At 31.0% G+C, this 14,334-nt stretch overlaps 1 protein-coding gene across 4 annotated transcripts in view; it reads left to right on the forward strand.

Moving 5' to 3' along the window:
• LOC139497239 (uncharacterized) overlaps positions 1 to 14,334 on the forward strand; it is a 167,197-nt gene that overhangs the window by 102,450 nt on the left and 50,413 nt on the right. For all 4 annotated transcript variants that reach the window (XM_071285368.1, XM_071285370.1, XM_071285371.1 and 1 more), the window contains one exon: positions 13,693 to 13,850. In XM_071285368.1, the coding sequence (XP_071141469.1) occupies positions 13,693 to 13,850 (158 nt within the window). The remainder of the gene's footprint in view (positions 1 to 13,692; positions 13,851 to 14,334) is intronic.

Here is a 14,334-nt window from a genome sequence, read left to right on the forward strand (position 1 = left end):
ACATCAAACATTTCAATTGGAAAAAAAATGACAAGAACATGCTTAACTCATAGTTATTTAAAAAAAACAGTAGCTTTCTTTGATCATTAATCTTATCTGATCAAACTGTATCTAAACCAATCTATAGATAACAAAACTTCCAAAAAAATCCTTTCTTTTGGTGTATAGAACATTAAAATAACTTGATGTATATTCGTACAGTAAACAATTAAACTTAGCAATACAATTTATATGTTTTGTCTATGGACAAGACATTGTATTGATATTTGATTAAAATCATTATCAAAACCTAATTTTGACCTAGTTGAAATGTGTTCTCTTGAAGAAAAAAAACATACATTTTATCTCTTTTATCTATCAAATGATGCTGAACTTCTAGGAAAAGGGAACAAATACATTGTGTTTATGTCTACGGACAAGATATTTTATTGATATTTAATTAAATACTTTAAAAGTTGATTGTGAAAGTTAATATTAAAAGTTACCAATAAATTTTAAGCTGTGTCTTTTTAATTTTGGAAAATATAAAAATGTACCCATAATTCTTTACATATCTCAATAATTTATTGATTAGGCCAACTTGAAGACACATTGTTTTAACTGAAATCCATAAATCTGACTGTTAAAACAATTAAACTATTATTAAAACTCAGTTTTGACATAGTTGAATGTGTTCTCTTGAAAAATTACATAAATTTTATCTATTAAATCAGACTGAACTCGAGGAAATTGGAAACAAATACATTGCGGTAATGTCTAAGGACAAGACAATTTCAGTTGAAAAAAAAAATTGTTAAGAATTAATTGTGACTATATTTATGTTGAAAATACTGAGTTTTAATGTGTACAAATAACTTTCATCACCTGTAAATAAGATTTAAGTTCAAAAGCAGACAAATAATTGAATTTAATACTTGTTATGTACAAGTGTCTTGTCCGTAGACACTTCCTCATCTGCTGGTAATACTGAAATGCAAGAGATAAAGTCAAAAAAGAGAAATACTTTTTCTTAATTTGATTTAGTTAATCTTTTAAGGTATGCAGCAACTGGAACAAACATATTGAAGTAAAATAAGGTATGCTTTTTATGACTGCTAATTTGCCACTTTTTAAAATCCACTCCTGTAAAATAATTTTACAAAAAAATTGAACACTTAAATTACCAGTTATTAATTAAAAATAAGATATTTCTAAGTTTAAACAACACATAGGGTCCGAGACCACAATTTTTTCGTAGTGCATTTCTTTTAGAACATTAATGAAAATAAAAAAAATCCCACCGGCGCTTTCTGAAAGAAACTTTTACAGTGTGTTGTACTACTTTTGGGACAAATTATATCAAAATTATAGAAAACTTCAGCGTCTCTAACTCAAAATATTGTCAATTTTGTCTTTAGGACGTCTTGAAATCTTTTGACAGCTTCCCAAGTGCTATTTTTCAACCTTTTTCACCTGGACCAAATCCCTACTTTCCTTTAAAATTCTGGACCCAAATTTTTTTACAGTGTAATTTCACCCCCCTACTTGCAATTTGAGGCATTAAACATGGAGAAATAAATTTGGAAGGGGTTTAAAAATTAATGGCAAGTAACCCACTGTCTACACTAGGGACTATATTTGTGAACAACGAAAATCAAGGGACGACAATTGTGGTCTCGGACCTAATAGGATAGAAAGAGTTGACAAATCTTAAAAAAACTTGGTATGACCAAAGCTTAATAAATTATAACACTGGTTACAAAGTTTCATGACAATAGGATTTATAGTATAGACAATAATTTAAGTTCTATACTCATCTTTGCGTGTAAAATTTTGATGTTAAAATGGAAAAATTTCAACTATCAACATTTGGGGCTTTAAAAATTAAAATATTGCAAAAAAATACTTTTTAAATGCCTTAATATATAACTTATCATGTTCTTAAAGCAATAGAGTACTCATTTGATTTATCAGACTTGGCATAATTATTCAAAAGTCAAATTTATATAAGCCTGTGCCGAAAAATTGAGGTTTTCAATGCAGGGGGGCCTTACATGAAGATGTAATATTTTCCAGCAATTTTAAATTTGTGAAGCTTTTTGGTTATAAATAATCCTTACATATGTATTGAAAGTACTTTAGATGGAAAGAAAAGTTACAAATAACATATCATATTAGTTTAAAAGGGTCTTAGGCCAAGTAAGACTGGAATAAATTTAGGGTCAATTTAGGCCGTGCCACATATTTACATTAAAAAATGCATATTGAGGCTATAAGAAATAAAATTTTGTGTTTTTTTTTATCATTTCTGTACTCATGTGACATGATTCAACAAATCTGAGCACAAAAAGACTCTTGCAATTAACTTTTCTTACAAACAGTATGGTCTGATACAAAGATTTTTGCCTTTTTAGGGAAAAACTTGCATGCAATTTATTCTCAACATGCTTATATATTTAAACCACATGCTATCCTACAGAAGAAAAGAAAGATATTATGTGAAATGGAACAGGTACAATAGATATTGTAAAGTGTTGTTGATACAAATTTAGTGAGGTCTTTATTATGGACTTCAAATTTTATGTACCAAGCTCCCAACTTTTGACTTCATCCAAACAGGGCGTTAGACAAGGGTCATTTATACAACACATTTTGCACATATTGTCTGAGATAATCTTCTTTTCTGTAGATTCAGAGTTCATAAATACTAAAATAGGTAAAAGAACTAGATAAAGGCATAGAAACACAAATATTTACACATGAAAACCTGTCAGATAGAAAGTCAGGATGCCATTTATGCATCAATATTGAAAAAGCTATAAATGCCTATTTTGACCATAAAATGCCAAAATTGGTCATTTTTGCAGAAATTCTATAAAATAAAAGTTTAAATCCTTTAGTTTCATGCTATTTGACAGATTGACACCATCAAATCATTTAGGGAAGTTGCCAAAGTACAGATTCTATATTTACAGATTTCACCTCTTAGGTCCGAGACCACAATTATTTCGTAGTGCATTTCTTTTAGAACATTAATGAAAATAAAAAAAATCCCACCTGCGCTTTCTGAAAGAAACTTTTACAGTGTGTTGTACTACTTTTGGGAAAATTATATCAAAATTATAGAAAACTTCATCGTCTCTAACTCAAAATATTGTCAATTTTGTCTTTAGGGCGTCTTGAAATCTTGTGACAGCTTCCCAAGTGCTATTTTTCAACCTTTTTCAGCTGGACCAAATCACTACTTTCCTTTAAAATTCTGGACCCAAATTTTTTTACAGTGTAATTTCACCCCCCCCCCCCCCCCCCCCCCCCCTACTTGCAATTTGAGGCATTAAACATGGAGAAATAAATTTGGAAGGGGTTTAAAAATTAATGGCAAGTAACCCACTGTTTACACTAGGGACTTTATTTGTGAACAATGAAAATCAAGGGACGACAATTGTGGTCTCGGACCATAGGAACAATTAAGACCCATAAAGCCATGTCTACGGACAAGACATGTGTCTACGGACAAGACATTCTGACATTTTTTTTCAAATTTTTCCTCTATTAAAAGATGGTAGGGGTTGTAGGTTATGAGTTCGAACCACCCTCGTGCAGGAACACTCAACTCCAATATTAATTGACTAGGATTGTCAGTATTCCTATTAAAGGTTGTGGTTTTCTCCAGGCACTCAGGCTTCCTCCACCCATAAAAACTGACCGCAACAAAATAGCCCAACAGTGGCGTTTAAAAGTGGTGTTTAAATATCAACAATCAAACAATCAATCCTTGTAGGAATAATTACTGTCACATGACAATTTGTATTCGTTTTTAGATATTTTCCTGAAAACTCTTATAGTTTAGAAAAAATAGCGAAATGATCAGAAGGAAAAGATTAACTAATAAGCAAACCTAAGCCATTGCAGTAAAAGAGTAAATGGCATATTTTTGCCATATGTGTGATTCAGCTTCTAAGGGGTCTCTTGTTAGCTCACCAAGCTCATTTCATGAAATTGGCAGGTATAATTCATTTAGTTTAAATGACAAAAACATGTCTCCTTTCAAACTACAGGGATACATGTTTTGAAACTTTATGAGATATATGATTGGGAGACCCTCTACAACTGGACCTCATTATACACATTTTTTGCCTTTGTGTTTAGTATACCATATTGTAGAGCAATTTTGATTCAATCATTTTTATACGACCGCAAAATCATTTGCGGCCGTATATTGGTATCACGTCATCGTTGTCCAAAGACGTTTGGTCTTCGCACAATAACTTAAGTATATTAGTAAATAGAAATCTATGACATTTAAACACAAGGTTAATGACCACAAAAGGAAGGTTGAGATTGATTTTGGGGGTTATGGTCCCAACAGTTTAGGAATAAGGGGCCAAAAAGGGGCCCAAATAAGCATTTTTTTAGTTTCCAGACAATCACTTATGGAATGATGTATGGATTTCTCTGAAATTATACTACAAGTTTCCATACCACAAAGGGATGGTAAAAATTGGCTTTGTGGGGTTATGGCTCAAACCGTTTAAGAATTAGGGGCAAAAAAGGGTGAAAAACAAGGGTGTCCTGATTAATGGACAATAAATTAAGTACAAAATATAATTTAAAAGCAGTGTAAGGGAAGTAATTCAAACACAACATTTTGAATGTATTTTAATGGGTTATTAAGGTTGCAAACCATATCTGTAGGGAAAGATATTTTTGGGGGGAAAAGTAGGGGGGGAGGGAGATTAAAAAATTGGGGGGATGGGGACAAATTTAAGAAATTAAAAGGAAAATTTCTTCAAATTTTTTTTGGCAAAATTTTTTTGGGGGAGGAGGGTAAATTTGATACAGTATCATGTATTGCACTAAAATTCCAATCACAGAACCAATTCAAGTTCTTTGACTACAGTTATTATGTGTCAGAAACCTATTATGTGTCAAATATTTAATTACAATCCAAATTCAGTTTCAAGTGCGAATATTGTGTCCATTTTTGCCCAAACTGTTTAGGGTTGGACCTCTGCGATCGTATCCAGCTGCACTCGGCGAAGCAATTTATTATAGAAGTAATTGGACATTGACTTTTTTGTAGTAATGTGACAATAACACTTTATGAAAGCAACTCCTCTAAGTTCAACACGAAAGTCAAAATGTGTGAAATTTAGCAGATTCCTTATTGGATTTCTTGCACTTAAATGATATTTTTTTACAAATTTTCATCCTTTTGCAGATAATTTCTAATTCTCCAATAGATTAAACTGTTAAGAGTAAAACAATATCATTCATAATACCCCTATAATTAGCTGGATCAAGTAAGTCTCCCTGTTTAAAAATAGGTATTATATATGATTTATTCCACTCATCTGGATAAATTGAACTTTCTAATATTAAATTAAAGCATTTTGCTAATGAAGTTAGCATTACTTGGCTACTGTGTTTTATTATTTCATAACAAATTAAGTCTGGGCCTGTACGTTTACCATGCTTTAGTGATTTTATAACATTTTTATTTCAGATATTTTAATAGGTTCATCTGTTTGTTTTTTATTTATGTTTTTGTTCCCTGTTTTCTACCTCTTTAGATATTAATTTTTTGAAATTTTCATCCATTTTATCTGGTTCTCCTTATGTTTTAAAGTGTTTAGCTAGCACATTAAGATCAAAAAGTGGTGAATCGTTTGAGTTTGTTTCTCTTAAATTATTAATTCCTTTAAAGATATTCTAAAATTCCTTACTCTCTGTAGGAGACAGATTTTTAAGTTTCTTTAATATGTTTTGTTTATACTGCTTTCTTTCAAATTTGTATGCTTTTTTCAAAAGTTTACTATAATGAAAAAAAAATAATTTCAAGTTTTGGTCAAAGGGAGATAATTTAAGTTTTTTGCCCATCTTTTGTATAGTTTTCCAGATATTCATTAGGCCAGACTTTTTTTATTATCTGTTTAACGAGATCCGCCGACTCCACCTTTCCCGATTTTAGAATAAAAATAAAAGTAGTGCTTCTTACTTTTATTATTATTTTTCCCGCCGACTGTTACGAAATCCTCAGAAAAAAAATAAAATGTGTTGTTCACGATACTCGCTTTCAGTCATTTTCGTTATCGGTAATATTTAATTTTTACCAAGTCAATGAAACAGCAATTTTCATTTAAAAGTAAAGAAATTCAAGGCATAAACGATATATTTTCTTCTAAAAGATGTTTAAGCTGGTGGCATGCTTTTCATACTTGTTACACGAGAGCGTACATCAAATCATTCTAACTTTCGGCAAAATCAGTTATTACTTCATCAGAACTTGATGAAATTAGCCTAAAGTAAACTTGTCATCCATGTATTGCATTAGAAACGTCATATTCCTTTCCAAATAGCGTATCAAACATCGTTTATTTTTGTAAATTTTTCTTCGTCCGACATTTAAATTTGTAGAACTACGGATCGGAATCGGGATTTCATCGGAAACGGACCCGCTATGACCGAAATCCGGATTCTTGCGATAATGACTACAGACGCATGAATCATGTGAATGGCACTGCTGACAGACAAAAATTGATCCCAAAAGGGAAAATTACGCATTCCACACGCATTAACATACTTTTGGATAGATCTTCTTGATTAATGTATATATTTCCATGTATAAGCATTGTTTCAATTTATAGGTTAAAGTTGCTTAACTCTGGGACTATTACACCAGAGACATATATACACATGTGTATATATATGTCTCTGCATACACTAAGAGGTTCCTGACTGGGTGACTGGTATATACATATATAGTGTATATGCAGCGAGGTTGATATATTTGAGTGGTGCCATGGATCTATATTAGTGGAAATACAGAATCAAAACATAGTTTTTATGTTTATATTAATAGAAGGGTTAACCAGAGACATATATAAACTATATTTATCTTCTGGGTTAATATACTGGTCTGTTCTCATTTCATTGTTCTTGTATTTTGATAAATTCTAAAAAAAAAAAAAAAAAAAAAAAAAAAAAAAGTCACTTATAATGGTTTTATTTTTATTTTTAGTGTCGACTGGACCAATTTTGCACTTTTATTTTTTTTTTTATTTCGCCCCCTCGACCCTAATTTTTTACAAATTTTCTCGTTAAACAGATAAAATAAAAAGTCTGGCCTTATCTATCAATGGTGCTTTATTTTTTCTTTACCTTTTTAATACAATTTTTATCATACACTTTTTTGATAGATTAGTATAAATATTACATATTGTATTACTTGCAAGATTTATTCCTTCTGATGTTTTCTCAAATTTGTTTGACTGAAACCTGCCTATTTCTTCATATATATATATCTGATTTAGTCACTTCCATTTCCAACAATTTTTTAGAAAGTTTAGTCCATTTATAATTAAACTTTTGTTTTCTATATTGGCTTTGAAGTTTATTCATCTGAAAATTACATTTTATGTAAGTAAAAATTACCAACTGGCAGTGATCTAAGAATGGTGATGGATCTTGAACTTTAAAAATATTTCACTGAAGAGAGCAGACTCATACTTGTAACTGCATAATCTATAAAACTACAACCTTTTGTATTAAAACATGTTATATTACCCAAAATGTTTCCTATAAATCGACCATCTAATAGTCTGAGTTGGGCAGTAGAACAGAGATCTAAAAGTTCTCTCCCTTGAGAGTTCAATATCTTATCTCGTGACCTTCTTGTCATGTCATAATCTGATTAATAATTATCTAGTAACAAATGTGATAAATTATTATTATTGTCATCATGCAGAACAAAGTCAGCATTAGTAGATACTCTGGAGTTAAAATCTCCTGTAATTAAAATCTTTCCCTTCCCTGCTAATTTACTAATTTCTGACTCATGGTGCTGATACTCATTATTATATTGTGGATAATTAAGTGGTGGTATATATATGCCACCAAGAAATAAATCTTCATCTAAGCCAAAAAAGGTTTTGCTGCGATCGTCTTCGCCCTGTGTGTAGACTCGCCACATACCTCGAACTCTTTGTAGTGCTCTCAGATGGGAAGAGGGTATGATTGATTGGTGTTTAGCTATTTTGTGGTGGTCTGAGTTTTTCAAGCAATTGCTTTCATGCCATGGCGCATAGCCATCTTTAAGACATCAGATTGATCAAGTGTTGGGAAGTTGAAATCATCAATTCAATGGTTAATTAACATAGAAGCAATAGATCTAGAGATCATGGATTGAAGTGTTAATAATTGTTCAGTAATAAACACTCCACGAGGGGATAATCTGTTATCACTTTTCAGGAGTAATATATTTCCACAAATATATGTGCCTCCCCCCAGAAGCCGGGGAAACAGGTTGTCACCCAGGGAAATGTATTTCTATAACATTGTAAAAACGACTTTCTGCTATAAGTATTTTATTGATATTAAAGGGAAAATTCACGATTTTTTACTTATGGTTTAAATATGTTCATTATGACATAATATATATATTCACAAAGTTTTATCGCTATATGTGCAGTGATAAAGGAGAAATTCAATAATTAATGAAAAAATATTAACTACTTCCTGTAGGTCGTGACGTTTTCTCCTGGTTTTTGCATGCTGGGATTTAAAATACAATCATTAAAAGTCTTGGTTTTTAATCATATTTTACCGTTATTGTAAGCGTGCCGATGACTAATGCTATATCTAATAACCATCGGATAATAAGAAAATAAAACGCACAGTCGTGCAGTTGTACACATTCACGAGTAAAATTTCTATATTTACCGTATATATTTCGAATTATTTTTGTAGACAGCACAAAGAAATAATTATAATTATTTTTTTTTTTGCTTAAATTTATACTTTTTGAGGCTGATAAAGTGAATAGATTAAAGTATATATAACTTAAACTGTTAAGACAATATATAGGTTTACGCTTATTGACCTTTTTCTGTCTACGTTATGACTTTATTTATGCGATGTGTGTATTATTCTCCGACAATACTCGTGAAAGACCTGTATAAAGGTGAAATGTTATTTGCAGATCGGTAAATTGCTTGGCCTCTAGGGCACACCGTGCCAGGTGTGACTGTCTATTCGAATCAGTGGGTTATACGACAGGAGGTCAAGTTTAATACACAAATTTAAAATACATTTTCAAGGTGTTGACAAATACAAGTGAATCGCCGTGGAATTATTTAATTATATTTGGTGCTATTATTTTATTTGAATTCAAAGAAGTTACTAAACTAAGAAATGAACCGGTTAAAGTCTGGAAATTAAATTTAGTTGTCGGAATGAAATGATATACACTCTTATCATTTATTTATATTTTTTTAAAGGGAAAATAAAACTAGTTTTACACAAGCATTTTAATTGTTCTTAATAGGCAAAAAATGTACGGGAACACTTAAATTAAGACATTTGAAAGCCATGACCAAATGAAAGGTGTACCTGTATTACATTTTTACTTCTAGCGTTATAATTGGCATTTATAGATTTTAGCAGATACCACTATAACACATAGTCTCAGATTCTAGTGAAGTCGGAAGGTTAATCTTATGAAATAATATAGATTATCTGATATCATTTGGATAATGGAAGAAGCTATACTATAAAAACAAATAAATGTATTACCAATACACTCGAGATCAAAGTTTGTTAATTTTTCTGATCCAGTTAATTTTTACTCACATATTTTTTTATATTTTGATTTGAGCGTGCTTGTTTTTACATGACAGTTTTTTTTCGTTTCTCTTATCTCGTTAGACGAAAGCAAACCGGCACAGTATATTCTGCATTTGTATAGTCCGAAGTTTCCCAATTGATATTCTTGTTTCACATGTAAAATGAATGAACAATTATAAAAAACGGCATTCATTTTGAAATATAGCAGTTTTCTAGAGTGAAAATGAAGTCACATATGTGAGGGTATAAACGGGACGAACTGATTAAAAATAACGGGACCAACAATTATATAGCAAAACGGAAGAATAGGTGCTGAAATATAAATAAAAGTAAAATTTAATTTAGATAACATGGAGATTTGGTCTATACCTATTCTTATAACCACTCTTTTTTGTTAAGATTTTGTACACAGGCTGTATATCACGGACAGTTTTATATTGGTATGGTATATTTTATAAGTTTTACCTGAGCACACCTGGTTCACTCGCAATCACGCACGTGATTCATTGACCTTGTTCATTGTGTATTAAATTAAACAAGCCTGTCAGGAAGTCGACCGTAAGAATACCCGAATATGTCATTTTTACAATACCCCAGTAATTACCGGTATTAAGCCATGCTGAATACAAGAAGACAAGTTTTTGAACGTTGGTCAAGTTAGATCAAAACCCAAAATAATCTAAAAATATACGTTAGAAAAAAGCATTTAAAAAAACTTTTACAGCAAAGATAAATCTCAGTTTATAATTCCTCCACAATAAGTATCTCCGGACTTTTTTTCACTTTATTGTGACTACTTTTACATTATTATAGCATAAATCCTATATAATACTTGAAACTGCATCTCGGTGCCAAAAATGTAAATTTAGTGACGAGCTAAAACCAATAAAATTTAGAATGGAAATGAGGAATATACGATCTTTTGTCATTTACAGCTTTTCAACCTGACTTCACCATTGTACGCTGAATATTTAACCCTCTAAAAAAATTAAGATTATTTTTTGGAAATATTCTTATCAATCTAAGTGAACCATTACTTGATTTGATGATTTGGGAAACTATATAGACTTCTTCCATTACTTGGTCGGGTAGAACATCCATCAGCTTGACAAGTCATTTGAACACTGATTAACGGACATGTCATGCTGGATACTAGGACTTTGTGGTAATTAGATATCTGTGGTCATTAGTTTTCAAGATGGCGTCTTCCCCAGAATTGAGAGTCGATTTTAAAAATCAAATAACTCACTTATCTAGACGAATAAACCTTTAATATTTTGGGAATATGCTTATTTATTTAGGATAAACATAATATCAAATTTTATTTTTTTTGCGAATTTTCCCTTTAAGTTATAACATCATTACTTCTCAGTAGATAAGACTCCTTTCAGGTTTCACTCTTTTACATGTGGATGAGAAATATATGTCACAAACACATTAACTAGGCAGCAATCATGATCGTGGCAATTGCTTTTACAGCCTTTAAGGCGTTGATTAGTAAGTTTGTTTTAGGTTGCTATATAAAGCTATAGCAATATACTTTCCTAAGGCATCGGCCTCAAACTGGAAGTAGCCAGACTAACTTACTTCCGGTGTTCTTCTCCTAGATAATGTAGTACTAGTGTTTGAACACTAATTCTAGGAAGATGCTTTTGAAATTTTGAGTTACTACTGTTTAGCTCAACTGGCCTGAAGGGCCAAGTGAGCTTTTCTCATCACTTGGCGTCCGTCATCGTCTGTCGTCGTTAACTTTTACAAAAATTTTCCCTTTTGAAACTACTAAGACAAATTTTACTAAACTTGGCCATAATCATCATTAAGGTATCTAGTTTTAAAAATGTGTCCGTTGACCCTACCTGCCAACCAACATGGCAGACATGGTTAAAAATAGAACATAGGGGTAAAATGCAGTTTTTGGTTTAAATTTCTGAAACCAAAGCATTTAGAGCAAATCTGACATCAGGTAAAAATGTTCATCAGGTTTAGATATATATGCCCTGATATTTTCAGACGAATCAGACATTTTGTTGGGTTGCAGCCCCTGAATTATTAATTTTAAGTAAATTTTGCAGTTTTTGGTTATTTAATTATTGGTGTCTTAAAGATGTTAAATATTATTATAGTATCTAATATTATTACATATTATTAATACAATCAGAGACTTATTTGCATAATATGGGAAAAACTACCTTTTGAACTCCTCTCTTTTAAGGAAATAGGCATAGATATACATGAAAATGGGTTCAAAAGGAACTTTTGCCTAAAAACATCTTTTCGACATGATATATGTTTCCAACGGACGCCTTAACAATTATTCATTCTTGTCTCGTAAATATATATAACCCTGGTCAGTTAGATCCTTTGTATATATGTTTTTTCATACTTCCGTCAATCTTAGCTGGTACAGTCGGCAGGCTTATGTTAATATATTGATACAGCTAATTCTAACATTTCTACTCTGTAAATTCTGTAAAAGATGTCAAGTTCACTTTCAAGTTGCATGCTGTTTATATTTTTTCTCAACTTTTACTGTGACTAAATCGAAATCCTGAATATATTTATAGAGTTGTTAAAACATATGTCGAATCCTGTTTTGGATTTGCAGAACAAACTTTTGTTTGCTGCGATATATAATTTCTATATTTTTTTACTAAGTTATAAACATGATAAAAGAGAGTCAAAAGATACAAAAAGGACTTTCATACTAATAAGTCGTAAGTTATAAATGATGGCATTGACAAATTTGTACTCACATTAATTGTCTTATCAAGTTTTTTCAGAGTAAGGTATTTATGGATTGTAATGTGTGATTACACGTCCAAATCATGATTTGTTTATAGATTAGATGATGTTGAGTGTTAAAAACCATTGAACTGAAACTGTTTTTTTGTGTGAATTTAAGGGCTGACAGGGAATTTTCTAACTCAATTGTGTTACAATATTTGAAATCTTATTTGAAATTTACTTTTTGCAATCATGTCAATTGTGATATACAAAGTTTTGTAAATCTTTTTGCTTATAACGCAAATCAAATGTTTTAGAAATCTTCTTTTTATTGAATTGATGTATTTTAGCAATTTTTCTAAATTGTTCAGATACTTTAGACTTTATTGTGTTAGTGAGTAAATTCTTAATCTGTCTTACATGAATTCTGGAACATAGTTCTAACACATGTTTAGGTCTTATACATCTTTGGCATTCAAATCTTTGAATTTGAGCATTCCTGTTGAAGGTTAATCATGTTTATCTACAAAAGCGCCTCAGACACACAAATTTAGTAAGATAAACTCAAAAAGAATTACTGGTAAGACATTTTCAGACAAATAGAGACAGAATACATAACTTGTTTTCCATTATGGAACAATACACTTAAATTACATCTGAAATAATTTCTTTGACGATGATTTTGATGATACAGTAAAATAAAAATGTCTGTATTTCGTTAAAGGCGGATAATTTAAAGGTCAGTTGTTCACAGAAGGTTTCTACTATCCAAAATAATCTTGCTAATCACTGTTAGTGAGAGTTCAGTTTTATATTGTTTATTGACTCATCGGACGATCTGATTGAAGGGGTCTTTTGTTCATTTAAGGAATGACTGTAATATTTTTTCTGTCTGCAGAAATAACATAAAACATAACTGTCATTTCTTATAATTTAATTCTAAATCCCAATTTAAACTGGAGTATATCATGAAAAACTGTTGATGACGTCACGGTCACATGACAAAATTATGTCTATGAACTGATAAACAAAACGACGTCAGCCAATCAGAAGACGTGTTACATCCAAAATTAAGTTATACTTAAATAAAAAGGTCAATAATCAATTGATAGTTGGAAACGATTGACACTGTTCATTTTAAAAGTTGAGAAAAGTTTGTGTAGCCAGACAGCTTGATATTTTGTAATAACTATTATTTTGTGAATTGTATATCTTTTCTACATTCTTATTATCTGTTAAAACATGAAAAGGATGACTAGTCTTCTGGTCTGTTGGTCTTTGGTGAATTCTTGTCTCATTATCCATCATACCACGTTAGACTTTAATGAATGTTGATAAGAATTCTTCATACACATTTTTTTTTAGATTTATTCCAATTATGGATGGATTCAATACATTGTTACAGTAGACTGGAAGAGGACAGAAATAAATCTGATGTCAACAAGAGAACATCAGATGATCGTGATCCACCTGTAGTTATTGTTGGCACTTGGAAAGATGCCTTGATCTCTAATGTAGAAAAGGTATTGAAAATTACAAATTTTGTCAGATGTTTGTGTTTATTTGTACAGGACCATGTTTTACTGTATAACCAGACCAACATATTGACAATATCTAAATAAAAATACCTGTATCAGATTTTAAGGTTTAAAGTGTTTATATAGGAAAAGAAATCCTTTCTAATAGTTTACAAAAAATGAGATCTTTCAACAATTTTTATACGACCGCAAAATTTGAAAAAATTTTCGTCGTATATTGCTATCACGTTGCGTCTGCGTCGTCGTCGTTGTCCGTCGTCCGAATACTTTTAGTTTTCGCACTCTAACTTTAGTAAAAGTGAATGGAAATCTATGAAATTTTAACACAAGGTTTATGACCACAAAAGGAAGGTTGGTATTGATTTTGGGAGTTTTGGTCCCAACATTTTAGGAATTAGGGGCCAAAAAGGGCCCAAATAAGCATTTTCTTGGTTTTCGCACTATAACTTTAGTTTAAGTGAATAGAAAT

Source organism: Mytilus edulis, chromosome 12 (genome assembly GCF_963676685.1).
Source record: "Mytilus edulis chromosome 12, xbMytEdul2.2, whole genome shotgun sequence".
Classification (NCBI taxonomy): domain Eukaryota; kingdom Metazoa; phylum Mollusca; class Bivalvia; order Mytilida; family Mytilidae; genus Mytilus; species Mytilus edulis.